At 38.5% G+C, this 23,607-nt stretch overlaps 1 protein-coding gene across 3 annotated transcripts in view; it reads left to right on the top strand.

Moving 5' to 3' along the window:
- The window catches only part of LOC122572823 (small conductance calcium-activated potassium channel protein), a 234,319-nt gene that overhangs the window by 63,018 nt on the left and 147,694 nt on the right, over window positions 1-23,607 (top strand). For all 3 annotated transcript variants that reach the window (XM_043738334.1, XM_043738335.1, XM_043738336.1), the window contains exons 2-3: window positions 7,636-8,135; window positions 16,226-16,496. In XM_043738334.1, the coding sequence (XP_043594269.1) occupies window positions 7,678-8,135; window positions 16,226-16,496 (729 nt within the window). In that variant the 5' untranslated portion in view covers window positions 7,636-7,677. The remainder of the gene's footprint in view (window positions 1-7,635; window positions 8,136-16,225; window positions 16,497-23,607) is intronic.

Below are 23,607 nucleotides of genomic sequence, written 5' to 3'. Positions count from 1 at the left end.
GCTAATAATTCGTTACGTAAGATTCTCTAAACCTAACTATAAATAAACATGGAACCGTACAAACATCAAAAAAGGTTCGTCAAAGGGAATTTCAATGAGTAGGAAGTGATGATGAACGACGTTGATAAATCAGTTGCGATGAAGAAAGCCGCAGATCAACGTCTCTCGAAGATCCTCGAAACGAAGGTCGTCTTTTAGACTTTCGTCGCGGCTCTAATTAATGGACAGAGGCGAGGCAGGCGAACGACGGCTTCAAACACGACATCCAAGTGCGCCGTTGTGCCTGTCCTTCGCGTTTACATGTCCTAATTCCATAATGCCGCGCAGAAGGACCATCCAAGAATACTTAGGCTTCAAGGCGAATTAAAGCGACCTGTTTCAGCGATTAATTTGTCACTCATCCTGCTCATAGGTCGTGAAACGCTCGACAAACGAAGCTACGAAGATTTGGTGGGACGATGCTGAATCTCCTTTGCAAAAACAAAGGAAAATTTGAGCAATGTCCAAGGAACGTAACAGCAGAGTCGACGAGATGGAGGAAGAACGTCTGAAATGAGGCAGCTGCGTGCCGAGCGCATTCATTTCCTTCTCGCAAATTGTGTGGAAGCTTCTTCTTGAGTTACGAGGTGGTTTAAATTCATTACGTTCTGACGATTGCTCGTGAAGTCGAGAATAAAGAACGATGAAGGAAGAATTAATTGGAGGATGAGATATTTCAGGTTTGTGGTTTGATTGATTAATGAAATTATTGTCGAAAAGGTTACGTTTCGAGATAAATAACTAGAGATAGTTTAAGAATATTTAGCTCAGAAAAGTAGCTTGGCTACTAGCAATAATTAACACTAAAATCTCTGTTCGAAACACGTTAATTATCTCGAATATTATTTACGATATACCATTTCTTCACTTATCGGAATTTTTTCTTGACTGTGTATAAAGCAATATTGGACGCCAGCTATTCACAGTCTTAATCAAAGAATTGGAAACCTTTGATCTTCGAATAGCACAAACTCGTTCTATTGAAAATGTGGGGTCAAATTAACCACTGGATGAATAACTAGCCGAGTAGTTCGTCAAAGGCAACATGGATGCGGTGGTGTTCCGCGAGCCATTTATCGAAATCCTGTTCGCAATTCGACAGAAAGGCTCGCGGCTAAACTCCGAACACTTGCGTAAATATACAGAAACCTATTTTCGTGAGGATGTCGTCTACTGGAAGGGAAACTAGGGAGAGAGAGAGGCAAACAAGCGACACGTTTTCGACGCGATGTCTCGTGCACATGGAATGCACGTTCCATTCCGTTCCTAATGCGTACGGCTTCGTCATGACAATATTATAAACAGTGGGACGTTCTCACGCGGAACTGTTTCCACAGGGCTATACACTTCGAAGCCGTGCTCGACGATAAAAGGCGAAGAAATTGTCGTCGGTGAATGCGGGGCTTCTTGCATTCTTTTTTGCCAAGACGTCGCATCGTATAGTGCAACGATAACAGAAGCACGGGAAAAACATAATGGTTTCGTAGGTGGAATTTCTTTTCCCTCTTCTCTCTTTTCTTTTTTACCTTGTTTTCTTCTTTCCATCTGTTTTCTATAACGCGATTATTTTGAAGAAATGTGCTTCCTGTGAAGATAGCATGGGGACGTCGGTGAAAATCTAGAATCTTAGTTAATAATCCAGGAACTTATATCTCAGTTGCGAAAAAATATGGAAAATTAATATTTCGCGAAAAAATCATGCAAATCCCTGAATGTACTGGTGTGAATTTATAACATTTCTATGAAGGATTATGAATTTTTCGTTTCGACCACTCCTGTGGATTTCGTCCTGAATTCTTATATCTTTTTTAATGCAGGATTTTTATTTACATGAATTTGCTTATTTAATAAAAATCTGTCATTTTTTATATTTTTTATGGTCCTAGCGTTAAAGCGTTAAACGTTTTTTCGACAACGAATATTTCATACAAAGGCAATTTTCGAGATGCACACGCGGCGCGTAATAATAGGCTTGTTGTTATGTGGGAAACACGAGCCGTTGTTGCGTGTTATGCAAATTTTTCATGAAAATGGGAATTTAAGGTGACGAAGTTTCTCCACGGAAGTTGAAAAGGCTTGGTGAAAAATTCAACGAATAGTCTCCATTAAAGCTACAATTATACCTTTGTTCAATATGCAAAATCATTCACGTTGAATTTAAATAAAATTCAAACGTCTTTCAAAAGGAACGATCCACCAATTTTATCCTGGCTTATAATGGTGGCTTTTTTAAAAAGGAAGTTTCAATTAGCTACAAAGCGAAATAAATACATTACTTCACTATCGCCAAAGCTCGTTTTAAAGTTGTGGAAAAATCAGCTTCCTATTCGTACAGCTTCTATGCTTTCGTTGAAACAATGTTCCTTGCTTTCAGACTCGATCTCATACTCTTTCGTGTGTAAAGCGCAGGTTTAGCGAGGAAGAAGTTCGAGTAGCTATCCTGTCATCCAATGTGTCTACATCCTCCAGCTTTAAGGGATCCATGAAGTTTTATTAAAAAAAAGCGCTTACATCTCCGTATATATCTGCGCGTACGTGCTCATACGGGTTAGATGCGAGTTCATATTTGGTTGGAAGTTAGTCGAGTGCAAACTATGTGACTGAGAAGTTGAAAACTGTCCTGTAGTCACGTCATACAAAAAGAAAAGAGGTTGAGTTCTATTTTGCGTAGGTATTATGTACTCGTTACTATACGTGCTATCTTGTGTTTTTCAATTATTTCAATGTTCCTTCGTGTTCTTCGTGCTTCTTTAAACTTGCAAACGTTGCTGCTTCCGCGGTTTTATCGTCGTCCGTTGCTTTTATTAGATTTTAATTTATTATCCAAGAGGAAGGAGATCGTTACTTTAAAAATATCAACGTCGGGAACGGATCTCGCATCGTTTCGAAAACGTTTACTCGTCCGTCTTCGTCGCGTCTGCTTTCTCGTCAAGAACGAAAATAGCTTCCTTCACCGGTAAAATGGAAATGCGTCGACTTACCACGCGTCTGTCGGTGCACCGTGCAGCTGCATATTTTCAGCGATTCTTTTATTTTTCTTTTTTTATCGGGACGATCTTCCGTATAAGTTTTTCGAAAAATATACTTCCATGGAATATCTTCCTTTTTCCCTTGTAATAGCGTAGCTGCAGAACATCAAAGCGAGTGAAAAGTTCGAAGGTGAAACGATTCTTGACATTTGCGAACATGATGAAACGATTCCTGGCATTTCAGTGGTCGCAAACCCTTTTAATTATTAGCCTGAATGTGATATACGCGAGCATGGTCGATCTAGATCGGCACTAAATAAAACGCCCCTCCGGCCAAATATGTGAACGTATTCAGGTTTACCCAGGATTTCACCGACCAGAGCGATGCTATCGTGCAGGTTTGAAACGATGATGCATTTTCAGAGCGCTCGATAAAACGTAGGAAACGAACGAGCCGAATGTAAAACTTCGATTATCAAGATAGTGCCAGGAAGTTTTGATATTCAAATTTGGGATAGATTTAGGAAACATGGGAGAGTCAATCATGATTTACTGTAAAGACCAAAGAAAAGGAAATGTTTATTTATTTGTATGATTGATAAAAAGAATGCTAATGCTACGAATATATATAGTTATTTCCGAAGGTGAAATACTATACACCAGTGAAATAGTACGGTGGAAGCAGTTAATGTAAATTAATTATGTCGCAAAAACAAAGGCGAACAAAGGATACATAGTAAATTCGTGACGTACGTCCGGTTCTATTGTACGATGGAATTATACATAGTGTTATTAGCGAAATTTTAGATGTTACCGCCTAATTGTCAGACATAATAGATTTTCTTGTGTAACAGTATCTTTGCTAATATAGTCAAAGTGAAATTCTACACGTGAATTTTGTTGAAAAATCGTAGAAACTATTTACACAAGGACAGTCTGTAACTTATAATTTGTAACTTTTCGATTCATTAATATTAAATATTGTGGCGGCACTCGACAGTAAACTTTCCAACGGTTTCTGTCCCGTGGCTCGCTACACAAAGACTATTTTTGCGGACAAGATGATTGCCAGATGTCGATACATTCTTACCGAATATTTTCAGCTAGCCTAAGCACCCGCTATGAATCTTAGGATTTATTTTAGCTAAGGTCCTTCAAAGGTACAAATAGTCTTTATCTTATCAGTCCCTAAGTCTACCACCTACCACGGGCAGACACGAAAAACCTGCTTTTTCTCACGTTCGATGCTTCTCGCCAGCAACTTTCTCCCAAGGACAGTTAGCATCCCTTTCCAACGATCAGCACAGAAATTAGCCAATTAACAACGACGCCCATTTCCCTCACTTTCCGATACAAAGCTTTCCTCAACGAATCCGATGATCTCGCATCCTTAGCCACACCGCATCACAGTTTTCCTTCGTAGCATCATCGTGACGGAAAGTCAGTCGTTACCACACGGTCGTGACATACAGTCATCACAGTCGCACGATCCGAGTCATCAATCCAAGTTTTCGGCATCTCGCGCGATCATCGTCCGAACTCACATCGTATCAAAACACATCGGCCAGTGGTCGAACTGTTAACCGCGAATCGCGAACCGATAATAGTAACCGCGAGTTCTGCGCATCAGTAAACACATGGAATATATTGTTAATAAATATTTATTGTTAAATGTATTCGAGTGTTCCTTCAGTACCTATCACGACCTAATCACCTCAAACTGGTGACCCTGGCGTGATTTTCAGTGAAAGAGGTGTCCATGATAGTGCTTGCGAGACTTCAAACGCCGCGAATTTAAGACAGTTCAAAATGATTCTGAACGTACGACGATCGGGGGGGAGAGGCAATGTAGACTCGATAAACGCACTCCTCCGCGTGTACTACCTTTCTGGCCGGACGATGTGGTTCACGATGCTGGAAGTGCAGTTGGAAGCTGCCCAGATTACGTGCGATCATGCAAAATACCGGACCGCGGTTGCAAATCTCGACAAGCCGCACGTGTTAATCCGAAACGTATTGAACACCCCACCGGGAGTTACGAGTTCTTCAAAAAGGAGCTCATCAACAGATTGGGAGAGTCGGATGCCAAGAGTTAATCGAGGAGGAACTAATGGGCGATAGGGCGCCATCCCAATTTTACCGGGATTTAAGAAACCTTGCCATCTCCTCGATATCGGACGATTTCATCCTCACCATCTGTAAAAGTCTAGTTAGTGTCGAGTGGTGGTATTTGCTTGTCGAGTGCCGCCACAATATCAACCGGTAAATTACGATGTAGGAAGATTCTGATATTGCAACTAGTCCTGTAAGTGTTCATCGCAGACTCTACAAGCGCCAGTAAAATGTTACACGTCGTCGATCTAAAAGAATTCGTTAGAAAAAATATAATTTTCGTTAATATTCACGGCAGAGAGAAAATAAAAAGGTCAAAGATCGTTCAGGTCCCATTTTCCTCGATTCTATCAGGTTCGAATTTGCGTGCGGTCAGCAATCGGCATCCGTACAAATTGCACCAGCCTCGCATCTCTCGTCAGCCATTGCAAAATGGCTCCGAGTTTTTCGAGCTGGCAAACGAAAAAGACCGACTAGCTATTCTGTTCATCCATTATTCCTCATTTACGTCCGGGAATTGAAGGTAAGGGCGAATTTCATTTCCATGATTCACCCGGTGCACGGTATACGTTGACGATCACATTTACTCTATCCTCATCGAGCCCGCCTCTTTTCTGCCTGTGGTATTTTGTATTTCGACTATGCAGCCAAGAATGATAGAAAAGCAAATATATTTGGAAATTACTCTGCCATATTCTAAGATTGGAATGTCTTACGAATATATAGCGTTTTTATTGTTTCTGACCATACTGTAGTAACGTAATCAACAAATAAAAATAAGAAGAATATTATAAATTATGTAAAGTTTTGTTGGTAACATTTTAGTATAAATTTATATAAACAACCCAAAGCTTAGAGACGTGTATGTATATGTTGTTAATAATAATTCTTGCACAACGAAAACAAATATATTAATAAAACAAATGAATTTGAATAAGTAAATTTTTCAGATCACAAGTCAGCTAATTATTGCGTTGTATATAAAAGAAAAGTACAAGAAAAACAATGTGGCTGCGATTGGAAATTTTTAGCTGGTAGTACGTAGGCAAATATTGAACGCAGCTTGAAATACGAGCGTAGCAACAGATTCTGTATTATAGGATACTAAAGATTGATCGTGTTTACTTTACCTATAATGCAACTAATCGCGATCGTGCAAAATAAGATCGCTTCGAATGCTTACATTCTCACTTCTGAATATGAAATGCTGATACAAGCTTGATATCGATGTACATAGTATGAAATTTATTATACCTACAAATTTATTGAGGATTTTACTGAATATCAGCGATTGCGTCATTAATCCTTTGCATTACTTTTCCACGTGGAGGTAGTATCGATTGTATCGTGTTATCGTGAAAATGGAGATAAAATATAGACAGTTAATATTTAGTACTTTTATTTCAAGGAACGTTTAATATTTGTTCGTAATTTGGTTGAAATAAAACCAAACGTCGTATGACATTTTTTACAGATTGCATTTTGGAATTTCCGAGAAGATTGAAAATACTTCGGATATCTATTAGTAATAAAAGTTTTCCTATAGCATTTTTTGTAGATTACATCTTGCAACCTAATAAAATACAAAAATTGAAAACGCCGGATATAAATAATAGAATTTTCAAAACGTGACTTGTTCGGCATCGTAATTCTGTTGGTCTGGTTTCTTTGGAGTTTGGAATTTAAATTGCCATATTTAAGAAGAAATCTCGTGGAAAATCGCGCTGAGCCTCGGTCAGGCTTGTGTATTTTAGCGGATACGTGAGGAAACTGCACGACGAAGGCATGACAGGCGGTAAATCTGCAAACGAGTAAACGAGGGAACGAAAACGATAAGTTTCGTGACGAGGCGGCAATCTGGTGGAGTCAAGGACCGTACGTTTGAAGCCAACGACACGTTCAATCGGTTGTCGATATTCGAAAGTTCAGAGCATGTCTCTACACACGAGCATGTTAGAAGTCAATATTCACGCGTGCATCGGAAACTCGGTAACATTGATTCTTGGATTTACCGGGATTCGAGGAACATCGGGTTACGTTAGATTTGCAGGCGGAAGTTGAACGAAGAAAAGTTCGCTTTTAACGGACAGCAGATCGATTGAAAGAAAGATGAACGAGCAATTGAATCAGCTCCATTATGTATCTGGTGTAGCAATATATGAATTCATCACGTAATTTCATTATTTTATCATCGATGAATCTTCCAAATCCTCAGAAACACATCGTCGTAAAAATTACTATGAAAAATTGTTATACGAGTCGATCGTTAACACTATGAATACTAAACCAATCAAAATGACTGGTATCGGACCTTCTGTTTTCGCAATTACTATGCATACATATCCATTCATCTTCGTTATATCGCTTTAAAAATCAAGCAGTATATAGCCTAATTAAGTAACATGTTTATGTACATGTTATAGATCGGTAGTTGTAGTATTAAAATTATATTTCATGCTTTTCCAAAATACTAGTTATTTCATCGTTAAAGTAACATTCCATGTTTATGTTGCAGGAAATGGCTACGTGACGCGATAGAAAAGAACCTGGCCGCAAGATGAACACGAACGGCAATGTCGGCTCTCAGGAGGGTGGGAACGGTACCGATTACGGCTCGAGCGAGGAGACGGCTGCCCTGCTTAGCAGGGCGCCACCCCCGCCGGTCGTTGTTGCCGCGGCGTCTCAGGGCAAGCCGGTGCTCACGCGACAGGATCGAGCAACCTTTCTGGTTGCCTCGCCACAGTTGTCCGTCTCGGGGCTCGGCGGCTCCGAGGAGAGCGGCACCACCGAGGATCCGGCTACGAGATCGGTACCGGACATCGAGCTGCACTGCAGGCTAGACGGCGAGACTCAGTCACAACTGCAGCCGCCACAGCCTCAACCGCAAGTGCAGCAAACGATCATGCCTACCGGTTACAGGACCAGGCAATCTTCCCACCAACACAGGTGTCGCTGCGATCGTAGGGACTCGTTGGCTCCTTCGTCGGCGCTGCATCTGGCCAGAAGTGTGTCTAGGTAAGTCGTGTTCTTTAGCATTTACACTGGACCACCACTTAACTGAACCTGTCAAGAGATACAGTGGCTACAGAAATTATTTGCAAAGGTTAGTTTCTAATGAAATATTGTTTTATCAAGTTCTACGTTTCACTTTCATACGATCAAATTCTTGTAGACGCCTGAAAGTACTACCAGACCATACGAGATTTAATATACTTGGATCCAATTAATTAGTACGTTAATGTTCTAGGATACAATGGTGGATGCAATAGCATTTTGTAGCCACAGTAAGCAGATTATACTCGTTTGTGAAAATATTCAAGCAGTTACCATACAAAGTAACTGTTGATTATAACATAATTCTGTATGATTACGCAGAGATAATAAGCGCTATGCTGTTTCTGTTGATTATATCGGTTGATATATAATATATATAATTTATATTATATATAAATTTTTAATAGGTAATATTTTAACCAATATAACATTTTAGATGTTTGGATAATCGAAGCACGTAAGCCAAATTGTTCGCTCCCCTATGTATTAACCGTGATTAATTTCACACATTTTAGAACGATTCGCTTCTAATTAGTCACACGTTCCAGCCCTCATCCGTTACCTCGCGTGCATCACCAAATCGACGATTACCACGTGAATCCCCAATTTAGCGTAATTACGAAACATACGATATCGTCGCAAGGAAGTTTTAGTTTATATAACTAAGGAAGTTTAGAAGTTCCGCTTACAACCCGGCGCACGTTGAAGAAGGGTTGCAATGGAACTGAAGATAATCCCTGGAACGTTATGGTCTGTAACGTTTTAGAACTTAACGCTTCTGATCATCTAGGTTACGAAATGAAACCTATTCTGTACTGTTTATCAGATCTCTCCACGACATTTCAGTTTCTAAGTTTCCCTCGTACACCACTGAATTCATACGATTCATAACAAAGATCGGTATCAACGAGAGATGGTGCCATTTTGTTAGAAAATTTAGTTGGATGGCAGATCGTCCTCTTTTGTGTTTAACAGGGCAGTTGAACGCCATACTTCCAAAAAGGGTTTCGCTCACGAAGGTTTCCGGTGCGAAGTGTTAAGCTCCGACCTCGTTTCGAAATCCGCCGTGATCTAGCAGCCCCTATTCCCGACATGGTTTGCCATTTCCTATTTCCAAATTTGTGCCAACCCCTATTTCCTTATGTGTACTTCGTAAGGCAATACCACGCTAGTGCCGCAATACAGGAAGGAACTATATTTCAGGATATTGTGCGTGTAACCGGAGATATTACACGAGCCATATCGAGTATTCTGGGAAATTTACGCTGGTAACTAACGGAGTCAGATTGTTTTTGTATAAACTGTAACTGTGATATGCCGTATGGAGAAATTCTCGTATAACTTGTAACTCGAATAGCGATTTTATAGACGGCAAAGGAAAATTCGACGAACGAACTATGTCGTGTGCTATGTTGAAGAAATGAAGTGACATATACAAAGATAGAACATCTTTCAACAAAGAAATCATTATATTCCTAAGATCGACAAATCGAGTGACGAATTAATTCTTCTTAGATGAACAAGTTAATTGACACATTTCGTATATTTTTCCAACGAACTTGGACACTGATTCTTTAATATGATTTAGATCTGAAACAATCGAAGAGACTCAATTTCTCCTCAACTTAATTGTCCCACTTATAATTAGAAGATTTCTCATCAAATTAACTATGTGTTTTATTTATCCGATATATCAACCGTGATAACATTTGGGCCTCAACTATGACTAACGTTTCCCACACAATACAGAGGATGCATAAAGCGTAGCGAAGATCGTAAAGTAACAGTCTGACCTAAGTGGTCAGTCTATTCGAAGAGCAGAGCGAGCTAACACCGTTTAATCACCAGATGATTTACGATCGGTGATAATCCTGCTCGTTGGCTGAGTCGTTCCAAGCCGATGTATCAGAACGGAGTCATCGATGTACACGAAACACCCCGTGCTCTATTTCGAGGCAGATTTCTGTGATATACTCGTATTCTACGTAGGCCATCCTACGTATTCGATCGGCTCAAGCTCTATTTACAGCGTCGTATTTTTCGAATCCCTCTCATTCGTCCGCTCGTATTATTTTTCGCTTCTCTGTCAGAAAGCTGCAGTGTTTCCTTTTATATTCGAACGATAAGAAAACATCCGAACGCGCAGAATTCGGGGAAACGATCCACCATACAGTATCGATACGACGCCATTTCGCTGATTTCTTGTACGACCGCACGAAATGTTTCTTTGAGGATTTCTCGAGCGTAAAATTTGTCGGCAGCTCTTACATCTTTGTGATATAACGTGAGATAAAGTACGTGATATATTTGGAAAGGAAGAAATTGTAAAAGGATTTTGAGAGGAATCTCTAGGAAGAAGCGTATCCTATTATAGAAATTTTAGTGATTTCCGTATTTGATTTGAAGTACATCCGGATCAATGTAAGCTTCCGCCTGAAGATAATAACGCTGTTATTATATTTGTTTCGAAATTGAGAGACGCCGAAAAGCATCAAGTTGGAAAATAATTCGGCAAACGGTATTCTTCTGCATGAACTGTCTTTATCATTCTGATGTCTAAAATCACATGTTATAATTACCGCTAATTTTTTAACACTCTGTATAAGATGCCACAATATTAAAAATTTTATTAGAAAATGTACGTAATTCAAAGTTTATAATTCACGCAAAATATTACGGTTCGAATGCAAATTAAAGATGTCCTAATAACTTTTGTGTAAAATATAAATAAAATCCAGATTCTTGAAAAGTCATCACAGATACTTTCGCGTTTAGCGAAACAACAATTCCCTGGCAGGCGTTTAAGAAGATGACCAATTCGAGGAATTTATCTGTTCCATCCCTGAGGAAAGTGCGAAAATTGGCCCTCTTATGCTAGGCTAGCAATCAGGCTGAAATCGTGGGCACGATGAAAGCAGCCTAACCTTGGTAAAATGTTTCGTCAGTATTTTCTCATTCTCCACGATTAGCACTCACGCGGAAAACAGTCCACCATTTCTTTCCGTCTGCTACCAGAACATCTTGCGGACCAAACGACCTCGCGCGAACTTCCACCTCTGAAACCTTTCGTACGAGGTCAAAGATCGAATTCTGAGAGGTCAGCAGCCTGGATTCTTAGGAACAACGAACTTCTCCTATTTTAAGAGTCCAAAGAATAGGATTGCATTTTTGGACTACCGAGAATCGTCACCGTCTCATCAACGATGCTGTCATTCTTTGTACATCTATTAAAATTCCATGCTGTTTGCGTTGTTGAAAGGATATAGAAAAGAGATTGATCCCTGTTTTTGAAGGGGAATTCTAAATACGATATCGCTATTCTGCCCTGATAGTCTGTATCCTGATGGGAACTGTTCTGGATGGGAGCTAGCAGCGGAATCAATTTTGACTGGGAAATGGATTCGTTTTCGAGACGAGAAATTGTAGAATAACTTCCTTCGCCGAGGAAGTTGCGAACGCTGTCGCTTTTGGATAGACGTTTCAAATTCAAAGTACAGGAGATTATTCAGAAACCAGAAGGTTAAACTTGTTCGCATCACAATTTTTTTCCTTTTGATGGTTTTCATACAAAGGTAAACTGAAACAAAATAAATTTTCTGTCGGAATCGAGGCGACAGGAACTTGAAGCAGAGGAACTTCGGGAAACAGCTTGACATTTCTTTAAAATCTGAAACTTCTTGCTGAAACATTTTGGCAACGGTTGACAAGTACTTTTTATATTCGTAACAAGTCACATTCTTCTTTTCTCGTACTTCAAAAGCAACATATTTTCGACACACAACCTCGAATTTCTCGAGCAGTCCAATATTATGAAAAGACATTAGCTGTCTCTGATCTGTTGTCTGACAGACTGTTATGTATAATACTAATTGTCTCGTCCTCATCCATCTATCTAGTGACGTGGCTGTATTCGGTCTAAATTAAGAGCTTCGTAATGTACATACTTTTCCAAAGGAATGAAACTTTGCACATGACACATGAGACATGACACAACGGACGTCGATAAATTAATCCCATCTAATGGAGTCTCTGGACATTCAGGCGGTACACGGGCATTATTCCCAGCGATGCACGAAGTTGTAGGAAGGAATGGCATGCTAAAGATTTATGGGGAGAGTGTCTGGAAAGGGATCAGTCGAAACGCGGAAGCCTAGAACGGGCATGGAATTTTCATTGAGATAACATATGGGCTCGAATATAATATCTAAATGGAGCTGGGCGAAGGCTTTGGAATAGCGTTGGTCGGACAGCGGATATACCTGGCTCTTCGTGGATCTCGCGAAATTCTTCGAACGATACTTTTCCTTAGACCGCCGAGACGTTGAAATAAATTGCTTCATACCTTTGTGTTTGTTGTATGATATTTTTAAAATGTCTAGAAGATATGAAAAGACACACGTTTAGCTCGAAAACTATATAAAAATGCAAGTGTAGTAACACGGAACTTACGAGGCGGCAATGTATTGAATTTTAAAATCGTTTCCCTGTAAGAAACAGGAAATGCCAGTTATATTCTTCTGTTTTCGTTTCCAATTTGAATCGTGTGATTTCACTTAATCGACGTTACTTCACGAGGAAAATTGGAATCAACGCGCGTCAGAATGGCAGGTTATTAGGTTCGAAGAATGCAAAAGCGACGAAACCTCAGGCTTTCTCTCTAATTAGGGCTACTGTTAACGATATTTCAAAATGACGGTTTCTCTTAGCATCGACAACGTTCGAACGAGAGAACACTCACAATCAGCTCACAAAGACGGTAGGATAGAGAGGGCTCCTCTGTCTTCACAATGCTCGAGAGCACATTCTGCGGGCAAAATCGAATTAGTTACTCCCGTCGAGAATCACCTTGGCTCCCTTTTCTTCGCTTTTATTACCTCGGCTCTTGTTATTACATGGCGCTTGTACGGTTTTGTTCCTTGTCAGAAAGAAATTGGGGTAACTTGATATGTTTTTAATTGCATATAAAAAGACTCTTCAGGCGAAGTTGTCACACTAACGTCGTACATTAAAAAAACCACGAATAGTCTCCTTCTAAATTAGATTCTAGAAGGTTATTCTCTATGCAGATACAAACGAACGTCCATACTATAACATGGGAGAATTAATTCTAATTACCACAGTGCTACTGATTAGATAACTCTGGCTCCACAGTATTCGTGTTTGCTAATTTTCTTATTATATTAGTACTACTTATGAGATAATATTTACCGTGTACAGAGGTAAATATTACATTCAATTAATTTGAAGCTATTCGGTTTGCTCGATATCTCGCGAAACATCCAACTTTTTGCATCATCCGCTGAGAATAAACGATCCTCACAACGTTCACCAGTACCAACCGGTTAAAATGTATGAAATTTGATCTTTATCAAATTGGGGAATTATTGATCGAATGGACCGTGTTACGGATCGTGGATGATGTTGAATGATTCGTAGGTACACTCTCGTTCATGTGTATCTATCGGAATATATATCGTCCTACTATCTTCAAAATTTTTAAATTTTACCGTGCGCCATAATATTAAAATATGGAAAGTATCACGATATTACTTGGCTTGATAATTGTACCTTTGCTCTTTGGAAATTCGGCAACTTAAAGACAATATTTAAGATGCTTATAACTTTGTACTTAACAGGGTGCTTTCATTTCTGACTATGTCATGTTAAAGTAATATTTCAATACTTTATATTGCCATAAGATAACATTAAAAATTAACAGAATGAAAAAATTAAGAAGAAAATAACAAAAATGAACTGATTATGTTTTTTCCTTCTAATCTTCGTACTCAGATCGATCGTGTCGAGGATTTTTAAACGCTCGTGTTCTATCTCGGTAAGCAATTTAGCTCTTAAAAATAATAATTAATCCGACTGTATCATAAATAACGTAATCGAACTGCTTAACAGAATATGGTGCAATAATCGCGTATAAGTTGTTCTCGATATAAACGTGGTATTGTGTCGATCCCAATGCTTTGCATCGATACTGGACTACTGCGTGTTCTGCGTCTCTGTACCATTGCTCAAATTTGCACACATACGTACATACATGTATATAATATATTGTATATATGTGTATAATATATACCAAGCATTGCAAGCAATAGTTCTATTGACATTTGCGTGTTTACCAATTGCATAAGATAATTAACACCCAATACCAATTGACAACGTCGTCTCCTGTTCATCGAATGAAATTTCATTAATGCTCTTGTGTTTGAACGATCGACGTGTTTGCGATAATATTATAACGTTCCCAGGATGATTATACCGTAATATTATACTGGAATTCGTAATCAAAGCGAAAACAGTTTTATTGGTGTGCAAAAAGAACAAGTTATGGTGATTTTAAATGAGAGCTGATAATGAGATACGCGTGTGCCTCCTATTTTAGTACAGAAAACTTTAGATCTGATTTCGAGTGATCTGTATATTCCTTGATGGCTCCTGCTTGAATCATTTTTGCAGGTATTATTGTTACTTTTTTTTATCCAAGTACCTTGGATACCTGTAAACAACGCACATAGTATGTAAAAATGTGAAAAATATTCGAATTCAAATACCAGATACAATATTCGCTAGGCGAAACAATTCTCCATCTAAATTGCATTTCTCTGGTTATGCTTGTGAAAATTTAAATCTGCATACGCATTTGTATTCTAGTTATATCATTGGTTTCGGAGCTTAACATGAAACATAAATTAATTTTGAAGCGCCATAAATGTGTGATTCTAGTAGTGAAGGCGTAAATATTTCGCTACTGGCAAATAAAATTTTAATTTTGCTAAAAGGACACCGAATTATTTTACATACATAATAGAATAAATCTAATTTATCGAGGAGGTTAAATAAATTTTGAGATTTCGATTCGTGTATTAAAGTGTCCGGTTTATTATAATGGCTAGAAACTGAGAAAGCTATCTGAGGAGAATTTTACGAAAAAATCATGTTTCTACCACTTTATCTTCGTATTTCCCTGGGTAATATTAATAACGTTTCATTTTCTTTTACCGAGATATTCATCATCCTTTCTTCTCAATTTTCTCATTTCTGTGCCACCGTTAATAGAGAACTATACCAAGAAATTTCCACAAAATTAGTAATATTAGCTCATAAAGAACAAGATTGATCCACCGAGTCTTCGCTATTTCATTGTCCACGATCTACAGCCCAAATAGAGTAAACTTCCAAACCCAACTTCAAACTTACAAACTCGATACTCCGTTGCTATCGGATTCCCAACAAATACCTAACAATATCCATTTTTAACTAAGAGGAATCCAAACAAATCCTTTCGAAAGTCTGTTAATTGTCGTGATATCTCGTTTAATTCGCAATGCAACTTCTTTATAGACATAGCAGTTCGATGGATAAAATATTTCGTGAATCTTTTCATTAAAATGCGAGATACCCTGATATATAGGTAGAATGTATTTATTTTATACAGAAAAGTACAGTATCATACTAATATATACCAAACTATAATATCTTCGAGTAATCATAAAGTAAAGTCAGGGTCTTGCGAATTTCACGGCTGGAGTTATTATAATTAACACTGTTACACTTAGCATTGTTGTAGTTAACATTGCCGCGTTCAAAACTATTTAAGGCTTACGGGTATAAACCATATCCAAGAGGAAAATATTCTCAACGTTTCCTTAAGACTGCAGCTAGCTTCAACAGAGGACGAGATATCAGTGCGTTCTTCCTGATGAAGCTGGCTTCAATCTTAGCGGAACGTTGGACACATTTTTCTTTTGGATATGCCTTATATCTGGAAGTCTCGGTGTCGTACGTAACAGTATTATCTGTATCAGTGTTAAGTGTAACAGTGTTGTTTTTGATAATCCGAGTCATGGAAGCCTCAAGACTCTAATCATAAAATAAAGCCGTCAATAAGCTATTTCTGTGTCTCAAACTCAATTCGAATTTTAATATCTAACATGGATGATAGCCGCGTTTCGCGAAATTTCCGTTTCATCTATCGACGATGGCCTTATTTATAGAGTTAAATTCACTCTGTCAGTAACACCGATCTACCTGCATTTCAGAGAAAGCGTGAAAAGCGGGCATCACTGTTGCCCTTGCCAGGCGCCGCCACCTCCGGTTCTAGTCACAACGTCGCCGAGTGCACGCATAATACGACAAAGCTCGCAACCGGAAGCGTCCGCGTGTTGTTGTTCCGGATGTTGTTGTCCCTTACACACCGGCACGACACCGAGTGCTGCCTCCCTGCGGCAGTTGCGCGAGCCTGGCGATGGAATTGCCGGCATCGCAGCGGACTCGTTGCGGATCAATGGCGGTATTCGACAATTCCGACAGGTAAGCACCCCAACCTCCAGTCTACGGATCAAACAAAAAGGTTCTGCAGTGCACCCACCTGCCATCATCCACCTACTTGCACGTAGACGCGCGCTCGCGCATACCAACCAAATGTGTTCACACATTGGCCATCTCCTTGGATTGCTCGACACCCGTACCCCATTCACTTTTGTGTTCGTTTATCATGCTTTCGTGTCGCGAGAGGGAAAACCTGGATGCCCATTTCTCTTGGGGATTGTTTTAAAGCAGAAAGTATTGTTGTCAGGATTTTCGCTTGGATCTGGTGAATCTGGATTATAGTCTCGGGCTTGGTTGTGAGAAAGGATGTGGATTTTGAAGATAGATTCGTGGAGGGTGACTTTTAATACTCAAAATAATGAGGATCTTTCTTTTGTAATTTCCTGTTTTGGGAATTTGCAATATAGAAATATGATTATATATTGTTTATTATTCTTACGTCTTCTATGTATTCTATTCTTCTGTATATTATTCTTATATCTTAGTATTATTTTCGTTGCATCATTTTGATTATGATTATTCGTTTAAGAGCGTTATACCAGTAAAAGTATAACTCGAAAGATCTGATTTTGAGAAACATAAAAATATGTATATTAATAGAAAATATAAGGAAAAGAAATGAAAATCTGTTTTTCACAGATATTTGTTAGTTTCATAATTTGAAAATGAAACGGATGGCATACCGAACTCTTGCTTTTTAAGATTTTGCCATGAGACACTCAGCATGCCTCTCTGCATTATATCTTATGTACTTTGCATATGCAGTACGAAAGGGAACGTCATAACGTTCCTTTTTATGGTAATCTCACCTATGAGAACATAAAGTAAATTCCTCCACGTGGCATCCAGGTTCCTTTCTACGCGATCGTCCGTGATGTCGCGCGTCTTACGTGCGGCATATGTCAGAGGAGGAAAGCGAGAAACGTTCTGTTGTTAGGCGTCGCTGTGTCGTTGTCTATGCTGCTTGTATCGTTGATGATTCGTCCGATCGGTGTACCAAGGCATATCCAGAGCACGTGACGTATTTGCGTATGCCACTCAGCTCCGCGTGCACCTACTTTGGTTGTCGCTCTTGTTTTCTTCGCGTGTCTCGATATTTCCTATTTTATGGTCCTCAGGGAATCTTGGCTCATGCTTCGCACACGTGATTAGCCACTCAAAGTATATACGTTTTCCTTGCCAGTATTTTCTTAACTCTTGCGTTTGAGCCTTCCCCACCCCCGCCCACCCTTAGACTTGTCGACGCTACAAGAAAGAATCACGAGAATTAATTGATTATTCTTTGAAATAGCACTAGGATCGATCTTTTAGAATTGATGGTATTGTATGGTATTTATTTATTTGGGCTAGGAGTTTAGAAAAATTCGTAGGAAAACCAGTAATTTTGTCGATAATTCGTTTACTCGTCGTTTTTAAGGTATTCATGAAATTTTAAGAAGGAAATGTAAATATTGCAATAGGTTTGTACAAAAGGTAATTGCTTCATCTTATTTAATCTTTGACTGGCGAAGGCTGGATCATTGTTATCACGAGCGCAAGATGTTTTATTTTTTAATGATAAAGCAAAGAACCAAACGAAAAGAACGTTTAACCTTGATATGATAATATGATTTATTTGAAATGAAAAATTTGCCAATTTAGAAATAAAATTAAGTTTCATAATGTTCCAAACAAGTTAAAAAATTTAAACAAAAGTGATCGTAAAATTTTGCTCACGAAAAGCTACTCAGAAAGATATTATCGAAATAACACAGACTTCTTGAAATATTCTTCAAACAAGAGCCACAGGATTATTTACGAATACATTCATCCGAAAGGTAGAACACGTTGTGTTTAAATTTTCTTCCCCGGGAAATCCTCTTTATCGGTGAAACGGCCGTGCTGCCATCTAACAGAGGGTTGAAACATCTAATGTAGAGCACCCCTAAGCAAGAAAAGCTCGATACCGACGGACATGGAAGGAAAGGTGAGAACCGACACGCGATAAGAAGCTTATCGGGGTGGCTAATGAAATGCCTGGTAACATTCCACGTCGTAGATGGCACCGTGTACAAGGAATGGCTCTCGCTTCCAAAAGAATAAACACCATGGGAACACATTTGAAAGTTCGCAAAGAAGCTCTGTGAATTCGGTAGAGAACTGCTCGTGTGATCGATCGGTTGGGAATACGTAGGACAGTTGATAGGATATCCGGTGTATTATTAATGTCAATACGTTTTGAAATAATCGATGAAATGCGTAAATACACGAGAACATCATATTTTGTAATTCGATACGAGGATTTTTATGACACGATATATTTATTTATTGCATTGATATAAAAGAGATTTATTGTGACAATGGTAGAGTTTGTATCGAATTTTGTTAAATCAAGAATATTTGAATTAAAACAATAGATGTGTGCGTAAGGAATTTAGTCCAGGATTTGATGTTACAGATACATATATAAAGGGAGCTTTTAAATTCAGTGCTTGAGATTATGGTGTTAATCGAAATGATGTATGGCTACAGAAAGTTAACTAGATTAATGTACCTGAATGAGTTTATATCTGTATGGGAAATTACAAATAATTATTAAAATTTGTCGGGCGTGTCGTTATTATTATTAGATAATAATTCAAATATTATAACTATTCTCCTCTTCCATTTTCGTTGATAAAAATATTCGATATAAAATAAATCGTAATAATATAAATCATTTAGGAAGTGTGTCTAAGCTCTCAATATATACACTCAATATACACATCAGTTGAAAGCTTGAAGTTACATATGGAAGTGTTTCATAACATTTAAGAATTTCAAAAAGTAGGCTCAGAATATTTTTGTATTCCGATACTTTTTAATCTAAATCTATCAAAATAGAAAAGATTACTACATCGAAGTATATACCATTACATCAAAATAAAATATCCGCTGGAGTAAATAAAATAGCGGGTTTAGTATTAAAGCAGACAAAAATCCTCACGTAGCCTCGTAGGAAACCTACGACGTGGCAAAAACGTCATCTCTGTATCTACATTCGCGGAAAGACGTACAATTCTGAAGAGCAGGCAATTTGCTTATTGCCGAGAGTCCAATTTTTGACGAGCACGAAACGAATCCCTCGTCGTCATTAAATGAGATCCAGTGCGCAAAAACTAAAAAAAAAAAAAAAACCGAAAAGGGAAAAGAAGCGAGGAGAGGAAGAGAGCAGCGAGCAAGTGAGATCTCGACATTGTTAGTTTAATTATCTCTCTTCGATGCGACGAAACATTTCGTATCGTACGGACACTTAGGGCAACTGGGGATAGTAGAAGCAGAAGAGCGGGCTTTGTATGCGATTTTGGCCGGAAGCCAGCGGATTATAATCATGCTCCTGCATGTCGTGCGCCAAGGTTCGCGACGTACAACCGTGACACGAGAGATAATTGAGACCCTTTTTTCCTGTCATGACTAACTCTTCGCATTTTCTATTTTTTTCTTCTCCCTCTCTCTCTCTCTCTCCCTTTCTGTCTCTCTCTCTATCTATCCTGTCTCTCTCCTGCCACTTTTTCATTTTGTTGCTTTCTACATTTTTTTGATTGACGGTCGAAAAGGATTTTTCAAGAACAGTACGTTCGAGTTAATGAATCTGGACGAGGTACAGTTCGTTTTATTTTCGGGGAAAAATTGGCTGGAACTGTGGCGTGCATATAGAAGCGAAGCGTCCAGTTGATTGGAGATGAACAAGATTTATGGCATTTCAGAGCTGCATAGCATTCTATATTTGGCGCCCTTTCCTTGTAGAGGGTCGCGCTTATCACGCTGGTACTTAGTTTTCATTTTTGTAGCCCACGCGATCGCGTCTAAATTATGGCTGACTTATTCTACTGCGCACGATGATTTTCCGTCGATCCTTAACTGTGGTCGCATTTTCTTGTAAAATAGAATACTAGATACATGTCAACCATCGTCAATACTCTACTACACGTTTATAAAAACATTTATCAAATTACACAACGATATTGATTAATTTGATGAAATGCGACACTTCTACGTTTAGATACTGTAAAAATGGAAACTTCCAACAAATTGCCATTTTTCTAGAAAATATCTCCGAACTCGTAAAACACGTGACATATTCGAGCATTTGTTCGTAGCGTATATTCACTAGAAATATGTCTAATGCTGTTATTATGTTCTTCTCATACGTAACAAAGTTATATTGTACATCAGTATGAAATCGTCAAAGTTTCGATGGATGGGAAATATCTGCGGAGTTTCATATCGCGCGGTGATAATGACAGCGGTAAAGTTGTAAATCTGAAACTGTACACGTGTTCCTTGTCGGTCCAACTGCGTCCTGGGAAATGAAGCGGATGGAGTCCGGGACTTTAAAAGCAAGGACAGCAGTTTTTACGTTTTTATCGCGTGCAGACGATCTTAAGCACGCCTTGCTTCAGGGACTTCTTTTTCGTGTTCGCTCAAAATCTATCGGGATGCACTTAAGATGATTCCTGGCATCTCTAGTACAAATAAATTTTATCCATTTCGGAGAATGCGACAGTAAGAAAGAAAAGGCAGCGAATGTTCCAGTTACATTTAGAAAAATATTTCACGTAAGAGATCTTCATCGAACTGTGGACGTTTTCAAATTTTGTCACGCTCTTCTTTTAAAATATCAAGAATGCTGTCATGAATATTTTAAAACATTAAGAAAGTTTTGCAACACGAAAGTTTGGTAAGAATGCCACGGCATAGCCAAATCTTTTGACGAAGTCGTACGACCAACTCCAATTTTCCACCCTCGTAAGTTGCTACTTTGATTTCCTGTACACCCTACCATAACGACCACTACTTACACACCTCGAGATACACTTCGTTAGTAGTTCTTGAGTTCTCAAGGAATTCGAACTTCGGAAAACTTTTGTAAAAACACATTTGCATCCCTTATTCTTGAACTGTGGTAATTGTGTTAACATCTCGATGTTTTCTATCTGTTCAACATTTGAATTTATATATTATTCGTTACTTGTTAAGAATTATCATATTTTTATTATTATAAGTGTACCCTTCAATTTGGTTAATCAAATATCACATACTGTACAATACACCCCTTTTACACCTTTACAAGTAACCATTATTTAAATAAGAAGATTTGAAAATAACAATATTTAATTTTATAATTAATTAACAATAATAATAATATTTAAAAAGCTACTCGTTTAATCAGCAGCAAAAATTAACAAAAAAATTACAGGTACAGCATTTGCTTAAATTGACGGATTACATTCTTTCTGCAAAAATGAGTACATTCAAACAATTCTAATTGCATCAGACTCAAACGAATTTCCGATTGGATTAGATTCGACGACCGACCGGAAGAAATTGCTTGACGACTTTCTCACTCTTTCCATAGTAAATTTTCCTGAGTAACGCGACCGACTAGATAACAAAAGTTCGTGGAGACAACTTCAATCAATTGCCGAGTCCTAATCGTGCACTTTGGTCCATGGATCAAATAATCCGACTATTGTTGGGCTTGATGCCTCACCGAAGATACCGTGCTCCTTTCTCCGCTCTATTTCTTCAGATAATGATTATCAGAGAGATGAACGCGATGCGATTTGCACGTGCAGAATATGTGTACGCCGATGTACTCGTATGCATGCAAAACGATCTGGCAATAGAAATTCACTGTGCCATTCTTCGGGAAAGTCGTCTATTAAACCTAATAATATGGCATCAAAACGATTTAACTTGAATTGATTTAGGAATTTAAATGCTCGCTGGGAACAGTTGGGAGATGGAGAATTAGATCGTAAAAGACGGAATAATTACACTTAAACGAATATACAAAATCTTACCTAGGCAATACCTACTAATTGGTGTCACTAAATGTGAAATCAGATGTACGAAACACACAAAAGAGGCGCTAAAAAATCCCTGTTTCATCATATCGTAAACGGTGCCAATGGAAATCTAACACTGTCATTTTCATACAAATTCTCCAGATTACTTTTAATAAAAGTACGAAGAAGAAATGGAATCCGATGGGAAAAGAACCCAATGTAAATTTTTTTCGTGACAATGTTCCCTCTCTCCGCGGAACGGAGGGAAACTGCAGCACATTTTAGTTTCTAGGTAACTGGTTTCTGTTCGAGCAGTTTACGTGATTGGAATGCGTCGCCGTACAAAGGAACAAAATTTTCGACGTGTTCCCGTTCGTGTAATTTGATAACAGAAAACCTGTGTTTCGTTCGTAATGGTTCGTAACTGAGAATAGTTTTCGTCACGTGTTTCGCAGGCCACGCGGTTTGGGGCGGCGGTTCTAGGACGTATGGGGAGGGCATGGGAAGAATCGGATTAAAATGAACACGAGGACTCGCTACCTCCGAACCACTTTATCACGGACTTAGTCTTTGATCGATATCTTCTTGTTACTTGCGCGATAGAAGTTTGTCTTTTTGTGCTCTTGTATCTCTATTGCCACGAAGACGAGTACTGATACTTCCAATATCCTAAAAGTTTTCTCTCGTTACTAGACAGATTCTTATGCTGAGAAAACTATATTCTAAAAATCTTGTTAGTTGTCTTTAAAATCTTAGTTTTAGAATTTTTATTTTACTTGTTTCAGTTTGAAGCATTGCTTGGTATAATGATAATCGTCAAGAGTACTGTTCTTTCAGTTGTGTTTACAAAAATATAAATTTGTATAAATATCTGTGGTTCAATTATACGTATAATACGAATAATTAACAATACCCGAGACCTAACACGTAAATTTTTGTTTATCAGGAGAGAATTAGAAACCCGAAAGTCAACAAAAATCACGCTCATTATATTTTTCCACCGCATTGTTTTGACATGAGTTCAAGCCATGAAACTTTCACCAAAGGAAGTTCGAGTTCTTCGATAGTTACCAAACATGGACGGAAACGTTATCAGACTATAATTTGCAGTTCTATAAGAATGAAACAATATTAATTACATTAAAATCGATGTATTTTCCAATCGAACAAAATCAATGATTCTATTCGTAATTGCATTAATAGCGAGAAGAAGAGAACTCTCAGAATTCGCGGCGACTAATTGTCACGAGGCACTTGGTCGCCTATAAATTCATCGATTGCAA

The sequence above is a fragment of the Bombus pyrosoma genome, linkage group LG11 (assembly GCF_014825855.1).
Source record: "Bombus pyrosoma isolate SC7728 linkage group LG11, ASM1482585v1, whole genome shotgun sequence".
In the NCBI taxonomy this organism is placed as follows: Eukaryota; Metazoa; Arthropoda; class Insecta; order Hymenoptera; family Apidae; genus Bombus; species Bombus pyrosoma.
This window is presented reverse-complemented; position numbering and strand designations above follow the sequence as displayed.